This window comes from Erythrolamprus reginae, chromosome 1, assembly GCF_031021105.1.
Source record: "Erythrolamprus reginae isolate rEryReg1 chromosome 1, rEryReg1.hap1, whole genome shotgun sequence".
NCBI lineage: Eukaryota > Metazoa > Chordata > Lepidosauria > Squamata > Dipsadidae > Erythrolamprus > Erythrolamprus reginae.
The window spans coordinates 1,935,786-1,960,480 of NC_091950.1; the positions used below are offsets into that span (position 1 = coordinate 1,935,786).

The 24,695-nt window shown below is 43.0% G+C and overlaps 1 protein-coding gene across 1 annotated transcript; it reads left to right on the top strand.

Moving 5' to 3' along the window:
• The first annotated feature begins 280 nt into the window (after positions 1-280).
• On the top strand, positions 281-23,682 carry LOC139158176 (vomeronasal type-2 receptor 26-like). Its single transcript, XM_070735594.1, has 6 exons — positions 281-528; positions 4,803-5,094; positions 11,445-12,281; positions 14,132-14,350; positions 16,931-17,060; positions 22,778-23,682. The coding sequence occupies exons 1-6, from the start codon at positions 281-283 to the stop codon at positions 23,680-23,682; spliced, it is 2,631 nt and encodes an 876-aa protein (XP_070591695.1).
• Positions 23,683-24,695: the final 1,013 nt, after the last annotated feature.

Below are 24,695 nucleotides of genomic sequence, written 5' to 3' on the forward strand. Positions count from 1 at the left end.
TGGGAGTTGCGTCCTGGGCCCAGGGAAATTGAATAATGGGGGGGGGACGGCGCTTCTCCTGTTGAACCCAGTCTTCTCCCGGTGGCTTTCGGCTCCTCCCGCCGAGGAGCTGCAAGGCTGGCCTCGGATCCCCGCGCGGCCAGCATTCCCTCATGCCTGGCGGGCTCCCTTTTCCTAAACCCCCGCCAGCCCCCTCCTTCCCTTCCCACCCTGCCCTCCTTTCCTGAGGTGTCCCTTGCCCATCATCCCCTGCCGGGCAATGGGGCAGCGGGACTGCTAGATGGGCAGCTCTTCCGGCGAGGGTGGGCAAGGCGCGCCCTTCTCAGCTCTCGGCCTCCACCCGCGCAGAAAGCATCCTTTCTCGCACCCAGCGCTGGCCATGGGGGCTTCCACCGCCGCCTTTCGCAAGGCCCCCCGAGGAGCCATGTGGGTCTCCAGCCTTTTCCTGGTGACTCACCGCGACAAGGATGCGGGCGAGGGAGAAAGGGGAACCTGGCGCCTCGGGCGCTTCCCTCTTTCGGTAGAGGGGTAGGTCATTGGTTTGTGGGGAGCGGGGGAGGGAATTGTAAAAATCACAATTTCTTTCGTTGCTTTTTCTTTCTTTCTCTATTTCTCTCTTGCTCTTTCATTCTTTTTTCTTTATCTTGCTTTCTTTCTTTCTCTTGCTTTCTCTCCTTCCTTCCCTCTTTCCATTTCTTTCATTCCCCCTCTCTTTTTATTTCTCTTTCATTCTCTTTGTTTCCTCTTTCTTTCTTTCTTTCTTTCGTTTCTTTTTCTTTCTTTCTCTCTTTCTCTCTTGCTCTTTCATTCTTTTTTCTTTCTCTTGCTTTCTTTCTCCCTCTTTCTTTCTCTCCTTCCTTCCCTCCTTCCATTTCTTTCATTCCCCCTCTCTCTTTTTATTTCTCTTTCATTCTCTTTCTTTTTCTTTCTTTTTCTTTCTTTCTCTTTCTTTCTCTTTTTCTTTCTCTCTTTTACCTTCCCTTCCTCTATTTCTTCTTTTCTTTCTCCTTCCTACCTTCTTCCCTCCCTCCCTTCCTTCAGTCCTTCCTCTTTTACTCTCCCCTTTCATAAGTTTCCTTGCTTCCTTCCTCTGTTCCTGTCCCTTCCCCCTTTCTTTCCTTCCTTCCCTCCCTCCATTTCTTGCTTTCCTTCTCCTTCCTCCCTTCTTTCTTCCCTCACTCCCTTCTTTCACTCCTTCCTCTCTTACTCTCCCCTTTCACCTTTCCTTGCTTCCTTTGCACCCTTCCTCTGTTCCTGTCCCTTCATTCCTTCCCACCCTCCGTCCATTCATTCACCCATTCCTCTCTTGCTCGCCCCTTTTACCCTTCCTTCCTTCCTTCCTTCCTTCCTTCCTTCCTTCCTTCCTTCCTTCCTAGCTTGCCCTCGCCATTCTTCCCTTCCTTCCAGATGGGAATGCCCCCTCAAGACACCCGCCTGACTGCTGGTACCCTGCTTTTTCTCTCCCCTCGTCCTTTCCAGCTCCTCGCTGGTGGCTGCCGGGTGTGGGATCCCCCTCCCCTCTCCCCTCACTAGAAAGCACATGGTTTTTTGTCAACAAGAAGGGAGAAGTGCCAAGGAACCGTAAATAAGCCTCGCTCCGCCTGACCGAAGCCAGGAGGATCTTTCTTTCCCTTGTCACTCCCGCTTCTTTCTTTCTCCTGGATGAGTCCACACAATCGGCTTAACCCAGTTCCTGAAATAGCCTATGGCAGTGCTTCCCAACCTTGACAACTTGAAGATATCTGGACTTCAACTCCCAGAATTCCCCAGCCAGCATTCGCTGGCTGGGGAATTCTGGGAGTTAAAGTCCAGATATCTTCAAGTTGCCAAAGTTGGGAAACACTGGCCTATGGGACCATCTCGCTTGGCGTGAAGTGGGAAATGATCCCCGGGGGATGGAGTGGCTTGGCGACTTAAAATAGTTTTAAAATGGCGGGGGGGGAGATACTTAGGCTGTATGGGGCCCCAAAATTCCTGATGGTGGCCCTGATTGAAACATTTAAATATGTTAAAGGGTTAAATAAGGTTCAGGAGGGAAGTGTTTTTAATAGGAAAGTGAACACAAGAACAAGGGGACACAATCTGAAGTTAGTTGGGGGAAAGATCAAAAGCAACATGAGAAAATATTATTTCACTGAAAGAGTAGTAGATCCTTGGAACAAACTTCCAGCAGACATGGTAGATAAATCCACAGTAACTGAATTGAAACATGCCTGGGATAAACATATATCCATCCTAAGATAAAATACAGAAAATAGTATAAGGGCAGACTAGATGGACCATGAGGTCTTTTTCTGCCAACAGTCTTCTATGTTTCTATGTTTCTATAAATATAAACATATACAAAGTAAGTACAGATAAATAAGAACAGGAATGGTAGGCACAATGGTGCACTTATGCACGCCTCTTAGGAATGGGGTGAGGTCGGCTGTAGGCAGTCTAAGGTTAAACTTATGGAAGCTTGGGGATGAAACCATAGAGCCAGGGAATGCATTCCAGGCATTGACTACTCTGTTCTTGAAGTTGTATTTTCTGCAATTGAGTTTGGAGTGGTTTAAGTTTGAATCTATTGAGTGGTCATGTATTGTTGCGGTTGAAGCTGAAGTAGTCATTGACAAGTAGGACATTGCTGCAGATTATTTTTTATTTTAAATATGTTTTTATTTATTTTTCATATTGTAGATATCATAACATTTCTTAGAGCAAATCTACAACCTTTTATATATATTATAGTTATATTTATGTGTCATTTTACAGTAGTTTATAATTCTAAATCCTTGTCCCACATTTTCTCTTCAATTTTCTATTAGTGGTCCATTTATACCACTTTTCTCATATATCATAGTAGTCTGAGTCCTTTTGTTCTCTATGTTCTATGGTTAATTTGTCCATTTCTGTGCAAAGACATCTCTTCTTTATTATCAGGTGTATTGGGGTTTCTCCAGCTTTGAATGTATGTGATCCTAGCAGCTGTTGTGAGGTGCAAAATCAAATTCTTGATATCATGTTGCCTTTTAAATATACCCAGTAAAAGAAGTCCTGGAGTAAATTTTTATTTATTTATTTATTTATTTTATTATTTATTTATTTATTTATTATACATTTGTCAAACAAGTATAGGATTATAGTTTGTGTTAACATAACAAAGTATAAAGAAGTGATTAAAAGGCTAATATGACAGAAGGACAGGGATGATGGGCACAATAGTGCGCTTATGCACACCCCTTACAGACCTCTTAGAAAAGGGGAGAGGTCAACAGTGAATAATTTACGGTTGAAGATCTTGACGTTAGGGAAAGAAACAACAGAGTCAGGTAGCGAGTTCCAGGCATTGATCACTCTGTTGTTGAAGTCATATTTTCTGCAGTCAAGTTCCCCCCCCCCTATTATTTCCTGTAACCAAGGGTGTCTCTTTATTCAATATTTCTTCACTTTGAGACATGACCACTCACATGTGAAATAAGGTGTCTTGCTCTTTTTTTATATTTCCAACAGATCAGATTTAAATTTGGATATATTTTGGCTAATCGAGCAACAAATTTGACTGCAGAAAATATGACTTCAACAACAGAGGGGAAGGTTTGGTAGGGAAGGTTTGCCTATTTGCCGATGACTCTAAAGTGTGCAATAGGGTTGATATTCCTGGAGGCGTCTGTAATATGGTAAATGATTTAGCTTTACTAGATAAATGGTCAAAGCAATGGAAACTGCAGTTTAATGTTTCCAAATGTAAAATAATGCACTTGGGGAAAAGGAATCCTCAATCTGAGTATTGTATTGGCAGTTCTGTGTTAGCAAATACTTCAAAAGAAAAGGATTTAGGGGTAGTGATTTCTGACAGACTCAAAATGGGTGAACAGTGCAGTCAGGCGGTAGGGAAAGCAAGTAGGATGCTTGGCTGCATAGCTAGAGGTATAACAAGCAGGAAGAGGGAGATTATGATCCCGCTATATAGAATGCAGTGAGACCACATTTGGAATACTGTGTTCAGTTCTGGAGACCTCACCTACAAAAAGATATTGACAAAATTGAACGGGTCCAAAGACGGGCTACAAGAATGGTGGAAGGTCTTAAGCATAAAACGTATCAGGAAAGACTTCATGAACTCAATCTGTATAGTCTGGAGGACAGAAGGAAAAGGGGGGACATGATCGAAACATTTAAATATATTAAATGGTTAAATAAGGTCCAGGAGGGAAGTGTTTTTAATAAGAAAGTGTACACAAGAACAAGGGGACACAATCTGAAGTTAGTTGGGGGAAAGATCAAAAGCAACATGAGAAAATATTATTTGACTGAAAGAGTAGTAGATCCTTGGAACAAACTTCCAGCAGACGTGGTAGATAAATCCATAGTCACTGAATTTAAACATGCCTGGGATAAACATATATCCATCCTAAGATAAAATACAGAAAATAGTATAAGGGCAGACTAGATGGACCATGAGGTCTTTTTCTGCTGACAGACTTCTATGTTTCTAGAGTGATCAATGCCTGGAACTTGCTACCTGACTTGCTACCTGACTTCTTCCCTTAACCTCAAGGTCTTCAACCTTAAATTATTCACTGATGGAACATTTTATAATTATTTTCTTGATGGGATGTCGATTTTGTTATTTTATAATTTCTATTCCCAATTTGCTCCCAGTCAGCCAAGTATACATGATATGCTAGGCCAGTGGTCTTGACATCTGAGTCTGAGAGTGAGGAGGATGAGGAGTTGGAGCTTGGACATCAATCAATGGCCGTGGCACTTCAACACCACACAAAATATAATGCCCCCCGATATTTTTCTCACTATAGACTCACATCCCCAAACTACCAGTACTTCCAGGCGTTGATGTTTGGTGTCATGGAGGTGAACAAGGATCGGCATCTCCTCCCCAACATCACCCTTGGCTTCCACATCTATGAGAATGTCCAGATTCAGAGGTACATTTCCTCACACAGCCTCTCTCTTCTGTCTACACAAGGTCAAATGCTTCCGGGTTATAAATGTGACAGGCAGGACCTTCTGCTCTCTGTCATTGGAGGGGACAATGCCAAATCCTCAAGTCAGATGGCCTCCATCTTCAGCATCTACAAGGTCCCACAGGTAAGTGGGGGGGGGAGGATACAGTATGGATGGAAAACACATAAAAGCCAAAGATGAAAGTTGTTGATGGCGCAGGGGGGAATATCAGGGATATGTGACTTCAATAATCCATCCTATATTTGAATTGATTTCTGGAGTTTATCTCTCAAGATATATTTTTATATAACCATAAAGCAATATTATTATTATTATTATTATTATTATTATTATTATTATTATTGTTGTTGTTGTTGTTGTTGTTATTATTATTATTATTATTATTATTATTATTATTATTATTATTAATTAGATTTGTATGCCGCCCCTCTCCAGAGACTCGGGGCGGCTCACAATACAATAAAACAGTTCATGAAAAAATCTAATAATTTACAATTTAAAATATTTTAAAAACCCCATTATTAAAAAGACATACATACATACAAACATACCGTACATAAATTATATAGGCCCGGGGAAAATATCTCAGTCCCCCCATGCCTGATGACAAAGGTGGGTTTTGAGAAGTTTACGAAAGGCAAGGAGGGTAGGGGCAGTTCTAATCTCTGGGGGGAGCTAGTTCCAGAGGGCAGGGGCCACCACAGAGAAGGCTCTTTCCCTGGGGCCCGCCAACCGACATTGTTTAGTTGACGGGACCCGGAGAAGGCCCACTCTGTGGGACCTAATCGGTCGCTGGGATTTGTGCAGCAGAAGGCTGTCTCGGAGATATTCTGGTCCAATGCCATGAAGGGCTTTATAGGTCATAACCAACACTTTGAATTGTGACCGGAAACTGATCGGCAACCAATGCAGACTGCGGAGTGATGGTGTAACCTGGGCATGCCTTGAGAAGCCCATGACTGCTCTCGCATCTGCATTCTGCACAATCTGAAGTTTCCGAACACTTTTCAAAGGTCGCCCCATGTAGAGAGCGTTACAGTAGTCGAGCCTCGAGTTGATGAGGGCATGAGTGACTGTGAGCAGTGAGTCCCGGTCCAGATAGGGCCACAACTGGTGCACCAGGTGAACCTGGGCAAATGTAACTCTGAAAGAGGAATTACTTCCTAGCATTCATAGAAGTTCATCAAGTTTCTGCACCTTTCAGTTTATTCTCTGTATCAGGTTTGTTCCCTTGACTTCAGGCCAAATAGGTAACTGGTGACTCTTACTAAGAAGGGAGGAAGATGAAGTCTGCCAAAGGGGATAAACTGAACTGGTGGGGCAAGAAAGGGGTGGGTTCTAACTTACTTTGCTGCCAATTCACTTCCTTGCATGCCGCTTTGGCGCATCACATGGGCATGGGTGCACATAGCATGTGCAGTGCTGAAAAATTAAAAAAAATCCAAACAAAAGAGCTGAAAACAAGATGTCAACTCACATCTTGGTTTCTGCACATGAGCAGAAGAAAAAGAAATAACTGGGAATTTTTTTAAAAAAGATGGCAGTGCCCACAGACCAGCACCAAACCAACTACTTCTGTGGTGTCATTGTGACATCACTAGTGGTTTGCTTCCGGTTTGGGGAAACTGGTGCAAATCAGGAAGAACCCACCTTGTGTTTTGTCGGGCTCTCTGGTAGAATCCTCCCAAAAATTCACAGGTACAAATTTCAGACACACACACGTTTGAAAATTCACAATTCTCCTTGTGAGAGATTCTTGGGGGGAGGCACCTGGGTGGGGGGAATCTTTAATAAAAATGAAAAAATTAATAGAACTCTGGGTTGCAAGAGGGAAAAAGGTTAAATGGAAATATTATGGGTGATCGAACAATTATGTTACTGAATATAAATGGTTTAGCATCGCCAGTGAAAAGATATAGACTACTGAAATTAGCGAAAGAAAACTACGTGGATTTCTTATTTCTTACTGAAACTCATAAGGGAAGGAAAAAAACGGATAAATTGATTGAGAGTAAAGAATGGAAATATATTTTTGAGAGTAGAGGAAAAACAAACTGTAAAGGAGTGGCCATATTAATAAATCAAAGAAATGTTTTTCAGGTGATACAAACAAAAGGGGATAAAGAAGGAAGATTATTATTTGTAAAAGGAAAAATGAATCAAAAGATGATAACGTTAGCGGTAATATATGCTCCAAATGTAAATGCTAAACAATTTATTATGAATGCAAAACGTAAACTGGATTTATTTTCAGAGGGGATGGTGATATTCGCTGGGGATTTCAATGTAGAAATAACAGCTAATAACAAAGAAAAGAAGCAATTAAATTTGAATAAGTTGAATATGATAGATTTACACGCTGATAACTCAAATAGGGGGACATATTATTCAGCAAGACACAATAAGTTTAGCTGTATTGATTATATATTCATGAACAAAACAGGAAATATCCAAGTTAAAAAGGCAGAAATCAAAAGTAATTGGATATCTGATCATGCAGCTATAACGGCAGTTATAAAGATTGACCCTACTGGTAGAGAAAGAATTTGGAGATATAACACAATTGTCTCAGCAAGTGAAGAAAATAAGGAAAAAATTCAGAAAGATATTCAGGAATTTTATGAAATAAATCAAAATGATGGAATGAGACAATCAGTTATCTGGGACACGAAGAAGGCAGTTATTAGGGGCAATCTAATTAGTATGGAGTCTTATATCAGAAAAAGTTGGGGGATGGAAAGGGAAAAAAGAATAAGGGAAATAGAATCAATAAGAGAAAATTTGAGAATAACCAGAAATAAAGAATGGAATGACTTGTTAAAACTTAAACAAAGACAATTAAAGGACATAGAGGAAGAAAATTGGAATAATATGAGAATAGCAATGAAACAGAGAATTGAAATATGGGGGAAGAAATCAGCATTACAAATGGCGAAATACCTTAAAAAAAGAAAAGAAAAATTAATAATAAATGGTTTGAAGGATAAGGATGGGGTAATGAAATATGGTAACAGAGAAGTAGAAAATGTAATAAGAGAATTTTATGCAAAATTATATGAAAAAGAACATGTTATGTTACAAGAAATAGAGGTTAAAGAAAGGCTGAATGAGGAAGAAAGACAAAGGTTAAATGCAAATATAACAAGGGATGAAATAATTACAGTGGTAAAAGGGCTAAAACCCGGTAAAGCACCAGGCCCCGATGGATTTACAGGTGAATATTATAAAACGTATATAGAAATTCTATTACCGCATTTGGAGAAACTGTATAATAATATCCTCATAACACTAGATGTTCCACAAACGTGGAAGGTGTCTGAAATTGTAACAATTCCTAAACCAGGTCGAGACTTAAAAGAACCAGGTTCCTACCGCCCAATTAGTCTGCTAAATCAAGATTATAAAATTTTCATGAAAATTTTAGCAAATAGGCTGGAAAATATATTGCCAAGGATAATTGGGAAAGACCAGTATGGTTTTATAAAAGGAAGAAGAATATATGAACCAATTAGAAATATAGTGAATGTGCTCCACCATGCCACCAAAATTAAAAGGAAAATGGGATTATTAAAGTTAGATGTTTACAAAGCCTTTGATAAAATAAACCATGAGTATTTGTTCCAATTATGCAATAGTTTGAATATGGGGAAAGGATTTTGTCAAATAATAAAAGAAATATACAAGGACAACATAGCCTATGTTAGAGTGAATGGAAATAGAACGGAGAAAATAGAAATAAATAATGGGACTAAGCAGGGATGCCCCCTATCCCCGATGCTTTTTGCAATGGCAATTGAAACATTGGCAAACAAAATTAGAAAAGATACACAATGGAAGGGATATCAAATAGGAAGTACGGAATTAAAATTAAATTTATTTGCAGATGATGCTATAATAGTCACAGAAACACCAATAGATATGATTAAAAGAATAATTATAATACTTCAGGAGTTTAAAAACCAATCAGGGTTAAGAGTGAATATGGAAAAATCAGAAATCATTTGTTTAAATACAGGGCCTAAAGAACAAATTGAAATACGGAAGGTATCGGGTTTAAAACTGGGTAGCAAGAAAATGAAATATTTAGGAGTATGGTTATTAAAGAACCCGGGACAAATGGTGGAATTTAATTATAATTTAATATGGAAAAAAATTCAGAAACAAATTAAGAACTGGGAAAATAAAAATTTGAGAAGATTGGCTAAAGTAAGAGCTTTAAAGATGATGATTATCCCAAAAATGCTATATATTTTACAAGTAATGCATGGAACCTTCCCAATAAGAAAGATAAGAGAATGGGACACTAAATTGAACGTGTGGATAGAAGGTAATAAAAGACCAAGAATTTAAAAAAAATGGCTGATAGCAACGGAGGATGAGGGTGGTTGGGGAAATCCAAACTTGGAGTATTATAGGGACGCATATCATATTGATAGGCTAATGGAATTACAATTATTAGAGGAAAAACCATGGGTAGAATTAGAGAAAGAAATTAATGATATTAAAGAATCAGGAATTAATATTTAGGAAATGGAATAAGGTAGAAATAAACAGACTATTAGATCCTACTAAAGCGATAATAGAGAGTTGGATGAAATGGCAAGATAAATTGAAAATGACAAACTCTAAATTAGCAACGCTGCATGTGATAAATACAAAGAAAGAAAGTAACCTCACAAAGATAATATGGGAATTAAGGAGGAAAGGGTTACAGAGAATAGAACAGTTATATGAAAGGGACGGAAGAATCAATAAAAATGAAATAGAGAGGTGCCTGGGACAACAAAACTGGTTACAAATTAATGCGATAAGTACATATTTAAGTAAAAGGGAAAACAAAGAAATATTTATGAGACAAGAAACAAATTTAGAAAAGATACTAAGGGATAAGTGCAAGAATATAAAAGCAGAAACAGGTAATATATATAGAGAATTATTACAAGTGGAAGAACAAGTAGTAAAAGGATTGACGAGATATTGGCAGGATGAATTAGAAATTGATGAATGGGATATGGAGGGTATAATTGAAAATATTAAAAAAATTAAAAATACAAGAATAAGAGAGATGAGAAGAAAAATATTACATAAATGGTATTATACACCAGTACAATTAGCACGTTTTCAAATAACGAAGAAAGGAAATTGTTGGCATGGGTGCAAGGAAAAAGGAGTATTTATGCATATGTTTTGGGAATGTAATAAAGTTCGAAATTTTGGAAACAAATACAAGTGGAAGTGAACAAAATTACGAATGGTAATTGGAAAATAACTAAGGAAGCAGCATTATTGATAAAAAATAGTGAGGTAAAAGAATATGAAGAAATCAAAATTGCAGCGATAGAAAGTGCCCAAGCAACTATAGTGCTTGGGTGGAAAAATGACAATAAATGGACGATAAAAAATTGGTGCAAATATATGGTGGATCACATTCACTATGAAATTATGGAAATTAGACTACATAATTATAATGAAGGGAAATTAGCAGCAACAATGAGGCGGTGGGAGAAGGTTAAAAATTATATATTAACAACATCAGTAAGCGATGCAAATGTAAGAAATAAAATTCAATCACTCTATAAAGAATGAACAATGTAACCCAGAGACAAAGCATATGAAGGATATAAAATTGATTCCTCCCTGGTGAAGGGGTTTTTTTTCTGTATGGTGATGGTACACTTATGTTTTCTGTTTTGTTTTTTGTTAAAATTTTTAAAAATAAATAAAAAATTATATTTAAAAAAAAGAAAAAAGAAAATTCACAACAATGTTCTTTATAATGAAAATTCACTTAACCCAAGCCCTCTTTTGGGATAGCAAAGAGCACTGGTCTCCAAACAAACTGGTAATTTGTACAAGTCCCTTATCAGTTCTGTGATACTTAGCTTGCAGCTGTGAGGCAATTCACAGTCCTTCTTCTTTCACAAAGTGAAACACACTTTGCCCTGGTTTAGGTTCAAAGTGGGGAAAAATCAGCACACAAAAGGTCAAAGTCAGTAAAGCAGTCACAAAACAGAACGATCAGATAATCCTCCACAATGGCCAAACCCACAGGCTGCTATTTATAGCAGCCTCACTAATGACCACAGCCCTACCCAACCACGGGTGGCCTCATTTTCTTTGATAATAATCTCTCAGTTGTTGCTGCCTATGCATCGCTCTCCGCATGCGTGGCTGTATCATTAACTCTTGTTCTGAATCCAAGGAGGAGCTAGATAATTGATCTCCTTCTGAGCTGTCTGCCACACTCTCCTCTTCCCTGTCACTCATGTCTTCTTGGTCAGAGGAGTCTTCATCAGCAGCTTCCACCGGGGGCAAAACAGGCCTGCAGCATGTGGATGTCTCCCCCACATCCACAGTCCTTGGGGCAGCAGCTGGGCCAGAGCTAACCACAACACCTTGGATACAACAGGGATCCTTGAAGTCAACATTAAAATTATACTTTGTCTTTTAAAGAGGATTCTCATTTTCTCCAGCTCGGTGTTGGCTTTGAGTTCATTCAGGGAGACCGAAGAGCTTATCCTTCCTTCTTCCGGATTAATCCCAAGGAATTTCCTCAGTGTGTGGGTTTGGTCCAGCTCTTCCTGTACTTCCAGTGGAACTGGGTTGGACTGGTGGCCCCTGATGATGAGAACGGAGGGCACTTCATCTCCTCTGTGATACCAATGCTCAAGGAGAAGGAGATCTGCCTGGCCTTCACTCAAATGATGAATTCTGATTTTATTAAAACGCCAAGGTGGAAACTAAACAATATTTTCAACACTTGGTCTGAAGTTGAAGTGATTATTATATTTGGAGATTCTGGCACTGTTAAAAATGTACAAATGGTTGTGTTAGCTTATGAAGCATGGGAGAAAAAACCATTTCTGAAAGTCTGGATCTTTACATCCAATTGGAAACTTAGTCTGGTGAGCTCTCAATACAGGCTGCAATATATAAAGCTTTTTCATGGGACTTTGCATTTTAGGGACCAGACCGGGGATATCTCAGAATTCAGCCATTTCCTCCTGTCTTTAGACCCCTTGAATCCCCAGGGAGATGTCTTTCTCCCTCTGTGGTGGGAATACGTCTTTGAGTGCAAGATCCATAGACCTGGGAAGATCTCTCCAAAGACGGGGGAAACATGTTCAGGAAAGGAGAATTTGCAGAATCTGCCCTCTTACGTGTTTGAAACAAGCATGACAGGTGAAAGTTACAACATCTACAATGCCATCTATGCCGTGGCACATGGGCTACATGTTATGCATGGATCAGGAACACAAAGGGCCATGATGAGGCTTGCAAAGAACATCTCAAATGTCCAGTCATGGCAGGTAATTTCTGTGATTTTCTTTTTAAAATCGTTCGAGAGGATGTTCCCCATGTGCAATTCTTGAAATAAATATCTGCACAGCACCACAACACTGCATAACTTCTACATCAAACCAAATAATCAAGAGAATTAAGTATAGGGTTTTTTTTGTTGTTGTTGTTGAAAAGAGGTAGAAGAGGGGAAAGAGAAATAGACCAAACTTTAGACCATAAAATTAAGACTCACTGCTCACAGTCACTCATGCCCTCATCACCTCGAGGCTCGACTACTGTAACGCTCTCTACATGGGGCTACCTTTGAAAAGTGTTCGGAAACTTCAGATCGTGCAGAATGCAGCTGCAAGAGCAATCATGGGCTTCCCTAAGTATGCCCATGTCACACCAACACTCCGCAGTCTGCATTGGTTGCCGATCAGTTTCCGGTCACAATTCATGGCACTGGACCAGATTACCTCAGGGACCACCTTCTGCTGCATGAATCCCAGCGGCCAGTTAGGTCCCACAGAGTGGGTCTTCTCAGGGTCCCGTCAACTAAACAATACCACTTGGCGGGACCCAGGGGAAGAGCCTTCTCTGTGGCGGCCCCGACCCTCTGGAACCAACTCCCCCAGAGATCAGAATTGCCCCCACCCTCCTTGCCTTTCGTAAGCTACTTAAAACCCACCTCTGCAGCCAGGCATGGGGGAATTAAGACTTTTTTCTCCCCCTAGGCCGTCACAACTGTATATATGGTATGCTTGTATGTATGTTTGGTTTTTATAGCACAGTGGAGGGGTGAGCCAATGCAGCTGCCGCTTACAAGACAGCTGACAGGCCACTAGCGGCAGCGGTGGAGGCTCATGGCACCGTGGAGGGACAAGCATCCGCCACTGCCACTAGCAGCCTGTCAACTCTCTTGTGAGTGGCAGTTCCATTGGCTCACCCCTCCACTGCGCTGTGAGCCCCCGTAAGCCCCTGCCACTGTGCCACCCTCACCATGCCACCCCACTGTGCTACCCCCACCACACCACCCCCAGCATGCTGTCCCCACCACACCCCCACCATGCTGTCCTCCTGGTGCTACTGCAAGTGGCAGCTCTGTCCACTTGCCCCTCCACCGCACCATGGCCCATACCTTGCTCTCAATCTCCTGCAGGTTGCTGGGCCATGGTGCAGGGAGCAGGCAGGGTGGCCCCAAGCTACAGCTGTGTGGCTTGCTGTGTGCTCTCCCGCATGCACCGAGCAGGAGACCAGATAGCAGGACATGCAGCTGGAGCTCGGGCAGGCTGCTGTTGTTGCTAACCCCAGCTGCCGCTCTAGGTGCCACAGTGAGATTTGGCTGCTGTGCATGTGCAGCAGCTGAAATCTCATGTGTGTATATCCCTGCGGCAGTGAGATTAGGGCATAAATTGCCGATTTCTTTGCTTCTGTGCATTTTTATAGTATATTTATTTTTCTGTTATTGTTTTGTATTTGTCAGATGACTGACGTGATCCCAAGCAAGCTTAATCTCAGTTGCAGTTGATTGACTCACCATCTCGGCTGGAAATTAGTTCTAACTTTTCACTCCTATTTATGTGAAATAATACATGAGGATCTTTGTATATAGATATCTTTCTCATAAAATTGCAGTTGGAGAAGCCATGATAAAAATGCATGTTGTGAAAGAGAAGTTTTTGAAGTTTGGGGGAAGCAATTAATTTTTTTGTGTCATTCCTGATTGCTCACATCTCCACCAAAGAAACTATTCCAGATTCTCAGATATATATGCATTTCCTAAGATGATGGCCAGCCCAGAATGATAGAAGCCATGATGTCTCATTTGTGGCCTTCAGACAATTACTCCAATATTTGAAGGTCTTTTTTCTTTCAGATTCTTCCCTATTTGAGAAAAGTCCAATTCAACAACACTGCTGGGGATGAAATCTCCTTTTCAGAAAATGGACTAAGATCTGCTCGCTATGATCTTCTCAACTGGCTTTTCTTCCCCAATTTATCTTTTGTCCCCATGAAAGTTGGACAGATAAATCCTGGGGCTCCCCAAGGCCAGGATTTCACCATTAACTCCGATGCAATTGTCTGGGCAAGACAGGTGAGCTGAAAGGTCAAATCAATCCAGCAAAAAAAAAAATATTCTACTTCTGGGGATTTTAAAAAACCCTCCCTACTGGAAAACGGGTTAATGAATCAAATCGTGGGCCATCATTTGATGAAAAACCTTTTGGCATATGACATAGTTGATGTCTGATTTTTGACAAACATTGTTTTAGACAAAGCTGGGGGTCTTCACAGGAAGTGAGGGAGGGAGGGGGAAGGGGGGAGAGAGAGAGAAGAAAGAGAGAAAGAAATAGAGAGAGAAAGAAGAAAGGAAAGAAGGAAAGAAAGAAAGAATAAAAAGAAAAAAGAAGACAGAAAACAAAAAAAGAAAAAGAGAAAGAGAAAGGAAGGGAGAGAGAGAGACAATAAAAGAGAAGAAAAGAAAGCAAGAGAGAAAGAAAAAAGAAAGAAAGAAAGAAAGAAAGAGAAAGAGAGAAAGAAAGAGAAAGAAAAAGAAAATAGAAAGAAGGAAGAAAGGAAGGAAGGGAAGAGAGAGGAGAGAGAGAGAAAGGAAGGAAGAAGAGGAAGGAAACACCCCAAACGCTGCCACTAGACATGGCTTCAGAAGACACTTTGAAATAGGACAGCAATTTAGGGCCTGATGATATCTCAGAGGTCAACTAGTCCAACCCCATGCTGCAGCAGGAAACCTTCCATTGTTTGGATTATTTTGGTGCCTCTAATAGAGAGGAAAATTGCCCGAAAGGAGAAGGGGTTTACTAGAACGAGGCTGCCATGCAGAGGAAGGCAAAGATAATCCTTGACCACTATTGAGACCAAAATTTTGGTGGCTAAGCAAGAGTGTTGTTAAGTGAGTTCCACCACATTTTATTCAATCCATGACATTTTCTGGCTCTAACAATGATATGCAAGCTAGGGAAGAACATCTGAATACATGTGTAATATTCTAACGTACAGAAGTTATGGTTAAATGTGTGGCGGAAAGTGGACTCTGGGTGTGTTTTTCTAAATGCAGTAAGTGAGATTGAATGTGTATAGTATTAGAAGAGTCTCCCTCTGTGTATGGTAGATAAGGTATCCTTTTGTGTGCCTGTGTGTAATATGTATCTACACATATAGGATATAAACATAGGATTAAATAGTATTTTTGGATGTTCAGTAGTAGTAAATAGAGAGGGAAATTGTATCAATTGTAAATTGAGGCCTTTGAGGCGAGGAGAGGCCAGGTACCCTAACTCTAATCCTTGACGCGAGTGACGTCAAGTTGCCCATGCCTGCTCAGTCACATGACCACCCAGCAACAGCTCCCCCATCCAGTCACAAGATGGCAAAGCCACTCCCACCCATCACATGACTGCCAAATCACTCCCACCCAGTCACATGACCACAAAGTCATGCCTACCATCACATGACCATCAAGCTATGTCGACAAAATAAGGCAGACCCACAGAGTGGTAGTAAAAACATTTGGAGCCTACCTCTGGTTTTACTGTATTAGAAAAGCTATATCTCAATTCAACATGCCTTTTGCATGTTGTTTGTTTGTTTGTTTATTAGATTTGTATGCCACCCCTTTCCACAGACTCGGGGCAGCTCACAATACAATAAAAACAGTTCATAACAAATCTAATAATTTACAATTTAAGATATTTTTTAAAAACCCATTATTAAGCAGACATACATACAAGCATACCATACATAAATTGTATAGGCCCAGGGGAGATATTTCAGTTCCCCCATGCCTGACGACAAAGGTGGGTTTTAAGGAGTTTACAAAAGGCAAAGAGGGTAGGGGCAGTTCTAATATCTGGGGGCAGCTGGTTCCAGAGAGTTGGGGCTGCCACAGAGAAGGCTCTTCCCCTGGGGCCTGCCAACCGACATTGTTTAGTTGACGGGACCCGGAGAAGGCCCACTCTGTGGGACCTAATCAGTCGCTGGGATTCGTGCGGCAGGAGGCGGTCTCGGAGATATTCTGGTTCAATGCCATGAAGGGCTTTATAGGTCATAACCAACACTTTGAATTGTGACCGGAAATTGATCGGCAACCAATGCAGACTGCGGAGTGTTGGAGTAACATGGGCATACCTAGGGAAGCTGAGTCCCAGTTCCAATCTCCAGTATCCATTGGTGGTTTGGAGTGGCACCACCCTTAATCCCTCCACGGGTTTCCTGATTTGTGATCAACCCTAGACAATCATTTCTTTTCAGGACACTCTGATAATGGAAACAGAAATGAACAAATAGAAACATAGAAACATAGAAGACTGACGGCAGAAAAAGACCTCATGGTCCATCTAGTCTGCCCTTATACTATTTCCTGTATTTTACCTTACAATGGATATATGTTTATCCCAGGCATGTTTAAATTCAGTTACTGTGGATTTATCTACCACGTCTGCTGGAAGTTTGTTCCAAGGATCTACTACTCTTTCAGTCAAATAATATTTTCTCATGTTGCCTTTGATCTTTCCCCCAACTAACTTCAGATTGTGTCCCCTTGTTCTTGTGTTCACTTTCCTATTAAAAACACTTCCCTCCTGAACCTTATTTAAATCAATAAAAGAACCCTATTTAATGCTTGGGCCACTTATAGTATTGCTCTTTTCTCTCTTAGAAGGTGCCCGTTGCCCGGTGTGGCCTGAAGAGGTGCCAGGCAGGGGAGAGGAGAAGAGTTCCAGAGGGAGAACAGGTCTGCTGCTACCAATGTGACCTTTGTCCAGAAGGGACCGTTTCTAATGAGACAGGTAGAGCACATTTTAAATGTAGACCTGCCAGGATCAAAGCAGCAAATATTAATTGTATTGTCATTTTTGGTAGATTGACATTCTTCAAAAATATATATACTTTTCAACAGGACCTCTGATATCATGGATCTAAATTGTCCTGACCTCTCCCCACACCCACCTTTCCAGGTTCCCTGCTACTCAAATATTTAATGCAGGGTAACTCCAGAGCACAATTTGTGGGTTCCCTAATTGATTTTCTAGTCCTACTCTTAATCCAATAACATCTAGGACAGTGATGGCGAACCTTTATTTCCTCAGGTGCTGAAAGCACAGGTCCGTGTGTGTCGAAATTTGGACATATATGCTGTCCACGTATCCTCGTCGGGGTTGAAGAAGGGTAATGCGTGCAGCATTGCTGCAGCCATCTCTGGAATGCAAAGGCTCGAACCCCTCGTCACCACTGTTAAATCAGAGGCTGGAGGCTGATGAAGAGGATAACAGCTCTTTATTTAATAGTCAGGAACATCTAAAGTGACCAGCTCGCAGGCAGGTAGCGACTTAAAAAACAACCGGCCAAAACCGCACCTTATATACATTGTTACTAGCGCAGGGATTGGTGACAATGTTTCAAGACTTCGCGCTGGAGCTTCCTATTGGTTGAGCCCGGAGGCTCCTTATTGGTCACGCCCAGGCTTCCCATTGGTTGCGCTAGCAGGCTTCTTATTGGTCACCCTGCTCCAATCAGCGATCACCTTTATTCTAGTAACTTGCAAACATAACAGTGTGCTATCGCACACACACGAGGGCCTCCCCTAATTAAATATCCCCCGTCCCCTGCACATGTGCCCCCCTGGTGCTGCCCTTCCACCAACAATGCATGCACGACCACCCCTCCCCATTTCACAACTTCCAATGGGCCCAGTAAGCCCGTTTTTTGCCCTTCCCAGGCTCCCTGCATCCTGGGGAGGACGAAAATGGCCTCCAGGGGCTGAAAACAGCTCATTTAACAAGTTCTGGTGTACCCGGTAGCGCCATTTTTCACCCTCCCTGGGCTCCAGAGGCCAAAAATGCCCTCCCAGAGCCCCCATGTGAGATGAAAATTAGATGGCTGATGTGCACATGCGTGCTGGAGCTGACCTAGGGCAACAGCTTGTGTGCCTACAGATATGGCTCCATGTGCCACCTGTGGCACTAATGCGATAGGTTTGTCATCACTGATCTAGGAAATTCAGCTAACAAATGTTTCATGAAAGATTGGGGTCTGAGGTTCAAGCTTTCATTTTCATTATTTAAGGTAGATTTCTTCTCTCATCCAGGAGATTTACAGACGTGCTGAAGAAAAGGCAGATCCAATATAAGTATGTATGCCTGCCCTTCCCTGCAAAACCAGTCAGAATGAGTCCTGGTAAAAATACAAAGCAGAGGACATGAGCAAAAGAACTGAAAATAATCTGATCTCAGGCTAATCTTTCCCCAGTATTGAAGGATGATTTCTCCTTTAAACAAAAGTTTATTTATTGATTTTCACAGAATAAAAAGAACAAAATAAATCTGATAAATTTCCCACAGATCATAACCTGTATCCATTACAGTTCATATTTATAAGCTAGCCACACACACACACACACACACACACACACACACACACACATATATGTACAGTGGTACCTCAAGATACGAACTTAATTGGTTCCAGGGGGAGGTTCGTAAGACGAAAGGTTTGTAAGACGAAACATTGTTTCCCATAGGAAACAATGTAAAGTCAATTAATCCGTGCAACAAAAAAAAACCCGCAAAAAAAATGCTGCCGCCCGGCTGTCACCTTTTAAAACAGCCGGGGGGGGGGGGCTTCCCAGCAGCCTCCTGAACCCAAACGCCAAGCCCGAACTTCCGGGTTCGGCGTTGGGAGGCTGCTGAGAAGCCCCCCGGCTGTTTTAAAAGGTGACAGCCGGACGGCGGGGCTTCTCAGCGAAAGTTTGGGTTTGGGAGGCTGCTTTGAGGAGGCGGGGAAGCCTCTTGCAGCAGCTGCCACAGCCGCTGGCTTCCCCGCCGCTCGCCCGCCGCCCGCCCAGGATGCTGACCTGCTGCCTCGCGGGGAAGCCGGGCAAGAGCAATCTTCTGCCGGCCATGGGCGAGCGGCGGGGAGTCGCCCATGGCCGGCAGAAGATCGCTCTTGTCCGGCTTCCCCGCGAGGCATCAGGTCAGCAAGAGCAATCTTCTGCGGGCCATGGGTGACTCCCCGCCGCTCGCCCATGGCCGGCAGAAGATCGCTCTTGCCCGGCTTCCCTGTGAGGCTTCCCCCCTCCTCGCCCACTGCCCGCCCATCCAGAATGCTGACCTGATGCCTCGCGGGGAAGCCGGGCAAGAGCGATCTTCTGCCGGCCATGGGCGAGCGGCAGGGAGTCGCCCATGGCCGGCAGAAGATCGCTCTTGCCCGGCTTCACCGCGAGGCATCAGGTCAGCAAGAGCGATCTTCTGCCGGCCATGGGTGACTCCCCGCCACTCGCATTGGGGTGGGGGCTGTCAGGACACCCCCCACCCCAGCACTTTGCATCCCGCCGGCTAAGAGCAATCGGTCAGCAGCTTCTGCCGGACACGGGCAATGAGCGAGACAGAGAAGCGGGGAGAATCAGCAGACTCCTTTGGCGGCTGGGGGCTGCCTGGCTTTGTGTTTTTGGCTGGGGGGGAGGGAGTTAGGAAGGTCCTACTTCTCTACTTCTCCCCCCCAGCCAACCCCCCAAAGCATGTTTGCTGCCACACAATTTAGCGGCGAAGTGACGTGAAGGGATGGAAAGCTGAAACCGCCCGGTTTCAGCTCCCCATTATTCCACGTCACTTCGCTCCTGTCCTGGCTAAATCGTGTGGCAGCAAACAGGCTTTGGGGTTTTGGCTGGGGAGGAGGGAGTTAGGAATGTCCTACTTCTCCCCCCCAGCCAAAACCCCAAAGCATGTTTGCTGCCACACGATTTAGCGGCGAAGTGACGTGAAGGGATGGAAAGCTGAAACCGCCCGGTTTCAGCTCCCCATTATTCCACGTCACTTCGCTCCTGTCCTGGCTAAATCGTGTGGCAGCAAACATGCTTTGGGGCTTTGGCTGGGGGGGAGAAGTAGGACCTTCCTAACTCCCTCCCCCCCCAGCCAAAAACACAAAGCCAGGCAGCCCCCAGCCGCCAAAGGAACCTGCTGATTCTCCCCGCTTCTCTGTCCCGCTCATTGCCCGTGTCCAGCAGAAGCTGCTGCCCGATTGCTCTTAGTCAGCGGGATGCAAAGTGCTGGGGTGGGGGCTGTCCTGACAGCCCCCCACCCCAATGCTTCACCTCCCGCCGGGCAAGAGCGCTCAGCTTCTGCTGTATACGGGCGATGGGTGGGACAGAGGGGCGGGGTTAAGCCCACGTGGCTGGGCTCCGCAACAGAGACCCGGTGGGGAGGAGAGTGGAGCCCACATGGCTGGGCTCCGCGACAGAGACCGCCGGCCAGGAAACAGAGCCTACAGGGCCGGGCTCCACGGCGGCTGCCTGCTGGGCTGGTAAGAGGGGGAACAGAGCCCACATGGCTGGGCTCCGCAATGGAGACCGCCAGCCTTCCCAGGCTGCTGGGAAGCCCCCTGGCTGTTTTAAAAGGTGACAGCCGGGCTCCGGGGCTTCCCAGCAGCCTCCCGAACCCTGAACCCGGAAGTTCAGCAAAAGTTCGGGGTTCGGAAAGCTGCTGGGAAGCCCCCCAGTCCGGCGGTCACCTTTTAAAATAGCCGGGCGGCTTTCCAGCAGCCTCCGAACGCCGAACGCGGAAGTTCGGGTTTGGCGTTTGGCTTCGGGAGGCTGCTGGAAAGCCACCCGGCTGTTTTAAAAGGTGACCGCCGGGCTGGGGGGCTTCCCAGCAACCTCCCGAACCCCGAACTTTTGCCGAACTTCCGGGTTCAGGGTTGGGGGGGTTGCTGGGAAGCCCCCCAGCCCAGCAGTCACCTTTTAAAACAGCCGGGCGGCTTCCCAGGAGCCTCCGAACGCCGAACCCGGAAGTTCGGGTTTGGTGCTCGTAACACGGAAAAAGTTCGTAAGAAGAGGCAATTTTTTTCTGAACCCCGGGTTCGTATCACGAGTTGTTCGTAAGATGAGGGGTTCGTATCTTGAGGTACCACTGTATATGTTTTCGTAGATTTTCACTTGTACAGGTATGATGGTCTTGGTATATTCGGGTTTCTTCCCATGTAGGATTTGGAAATTTCTGGCAACGTTTCGATGAGGTCTCACTCGTCATCTTCAGGCTGGTGTTTCTGTCCTTGCTCTAAGGCGAACACTGTGAGACCTGAGCTGCCTTCCTTCTGTAAATACTGGTGGCTGGGTGTGGTTTGATGGCTCAGCAATTGCCTGCTGTGTAGAAACTTCCTGGTGAGTCAGTGGGGTAACAATTGGGGTCGTTGATGGAGCTGAGGTATGCTGATTAGTTAATGGTTGTAGATTAGGCGTGATATCCTGAGTAGTTGGAAATTGCAGGCTACTTGATTGTTTTACAATGTATGTTCTGAGTCTGGTTTTTATGGCTGGGATACGTTTGAGGACTGGTTTCCAGATGTCTGGTAAGCGGGAGGTATCATCCCACTTGTTCATATTTTGTGTGTGTTCTGAGTCTGGTTTCTATGGCTGGGATACGTTCTATGACTGGGAAAATATGAACAAGCGGGATGATACCCGAATATACCAAGACCGTCATTCGACACAAAAATATGTAACCCTTCCCTGGTGCAGAGCTGAAGGGACTGGATACTGTAGCCTAGAGGTTAATTCTCTGCCTTACAAGGCAAATGTTGCAGGTTCAAGTCCCAGTGAGGGTATGGCTAGTTGATGAGGCCAAACTAAGGCTGAAAAAGATCTATCCTAGTCTTCTTTAATTTTCAAATTCAGCAAAAACATATGACACATACAGATAGAATTGCTGGCTATCAATAAAATTAACTGCCTTGGAAATGGCCCTGGGTTGGGCCGAGAGGCAAAAAAGGAGCTGTGATGTTCCTTCAATATACCAGGGTGATTCGACACAAAATGTAACCCTTCCCTGGTACAAAGCTGAAAGGATTGGATACTGTAGCCTAGAGATTAATTCTCTGCCTTACAAGGCAAAGGTTGCAGGTTCAAGTCCCAGTGAGGGTATGGCTAGTTGATGAGGCCAAAATAAGGCTGAAATAGATCTATCCTAGTCTCCCTTAATTTTCAAATTCAGCAAAAACATGTGACACACACACACACACACACACACATATATACACACATTTCTAATATATAAAGTGGAAAATAATAACATTTGTGTTGATATTTCTTATTTTATTTCAATAAACGTTACCATGCTTATAATTACTTATTTTATTTATTAATATTGCTCTAATCTTTATTATATAAGTATTATTTTTATGTATGCTGAGACTATATATTATTACATTTTGTTTGGGATCCATTCATACCATTTATACCATGTCTTGCTAGTTTCTTTATCTTTTGTTCCCTTAATCTCCTTAGTCATTTCGTCCATCTCTACACTTCTGTAATTTTCTTCAATAATATTGCTTTCTGATGGGATCATTTTATTTTTCCACATCTGGGCAATTGATATTCTATCTGTGTTTGTGATATGCATCACTAAATTAAATGTTATTTTAGAATATGTTTTGTTCCAGATTCCTAGTAACATTCCTGAATAATTTGTCCTTTTTGATACTTCATGTAATGCAAAGTGACTCTTAATTTCAGATGCAACTTCCTGTGACTCCTGCCCAGAAGACCAATGTCCCAACAAGGACCAGAACCACTGCATTCCCAAGCAAATCCACTACCTCTCCTACCAGGGGACCTTGGGATACACTTTAGTTTCTCTCAGTCTTTCTCTCTCCATGATCACAATGGCAGTTCTGGCAATTTTCTGTAAACATCGTGACACTCCAGTTGTCAAGGCCAACAACCGAGATCTCACCTACATCCTCCTGGTCTCCATCCTGCTCTGCTTCCTCTGCTCCTTCCTCTTCATTGGGAGACCCAGAAAGCTCACTTGTCTCTTCCGACAATCTGCCTTTGCCGTAGTATTTTCCCTCGCGGTTTCCTCTGTCTTGGCCAAAACTATCATGGTGGTTTTGGCCTTCATAGCCACCAAACCTGGAAACAAGGCAAGGAAGCTCTTAGGAAAACCACTAACCAACTTCATTGTCTTAGCCTGTCCCCTGATCCAAGGAGTTCTTTGTACCACCTGGCTGGTAACCTTTCCCCCATTTCCCAATGTGGACTTCCATTCCTTGACTGGGAAGACCATCTTGGAATGTAATGAAGGCTCTCCTTTAATGTTTTATGCTGTCCTGACCTACCTGGGTTTCCTGGCCTTCATCAGTTTTACTGTGGCCTTTCTGGCTAGGAAATTGCCTGACAGCTTTAACGAAGCCAAGTTCATTACTTTCAGCATGCTGGTCTTTTGCAGTGTTTGGATCACCTTCCTCCCCACCTACCTGAGCACTAAAGGGAAGTCCATGGTGGCCGTGGAGGTCTTCTCCATCTTGGCTTCTGGGGCTGGTCTCTTGGCCTGCATCTTTTTCCCTAAATGTTTCATTATTCTATTACGGCCCCATCTTAATTGTCGAGAAAATATAATGAGGCCCAAGAAACTATGACTAATTTAGTTTTTGAGAACTTTTATTTTGATTTTTTGACTTGTTCATTTTATCCGATTTCTCAAAAATATAAAATGAAGGAAAGGATTTTGCAGGGAAGGAATTTTGCTGCCAGTTTGCTTCCTTCCACACCACACATGCGCAGTCAAAAAAAAATTTAAAGCCTCCCAAAATGTGGTTTTTAAAAGTTTTTTTGAAAATTAATAACCAAGAAGATAGTGACACATACACAGTGCTGGAAACTCAGCTTCTGCACATGCACAGAAGAAATAAAAAAAAATATTTTAGAAATGGTGGTGTCCATGGACTGGCAGCAACAGAACCAGATCAGTGACATCATTGTGATGTCACTAGTGGGTCTCTACCGGTTCAGGAGAAATGGTCCAAACTGAGAGGAACCCACCCCTGGACTTTTACATGAAATAATCAGATGATGTGAACTATCAAAAATATCTGTTAATGTGGAACAATCACTCACCTTTCATTTTTCATGAATGCTTGATTCTCTTCTGAGTTGATCCCCTTGACCTGATCATCTTGGAAATAAATGTGGATGTTAAAGACGTGGATTTTACTTTCCAAAAGGACAGTGTCCCATTTATTTTAATGAAAAGTGTATTACAATATATGTTGGGGGAGTGTTTACTATCACTGCTTTTAAGAAACATAGAAACATAGAAGTCTGACGGCAGAAAAAGACCTCATGGCCCATCTAGTATGCCCTTATACTATTTCCTGTATTTTATCTTACGATGGATCTATGTTTATCCCAGGCATGTTTCAATTCAGTTACTGTGGATTTACCAACCACGTCTGCTGGAAGTTTGTTCCAAGGATCTACTACTCTTTCAGTAAAATAATATTTTCTCACGTTGCTTTTGATCTTTACCCCAACTAACTTCAGATTGTGTCCCCTTGTTCTTGTGTTCACTTTCCTATTAAAAACACTTCCCTCATGGACCTTATTTAACCCTTTAACATATTTAAATGTTTCAATCATGTCCCCCCTTTCC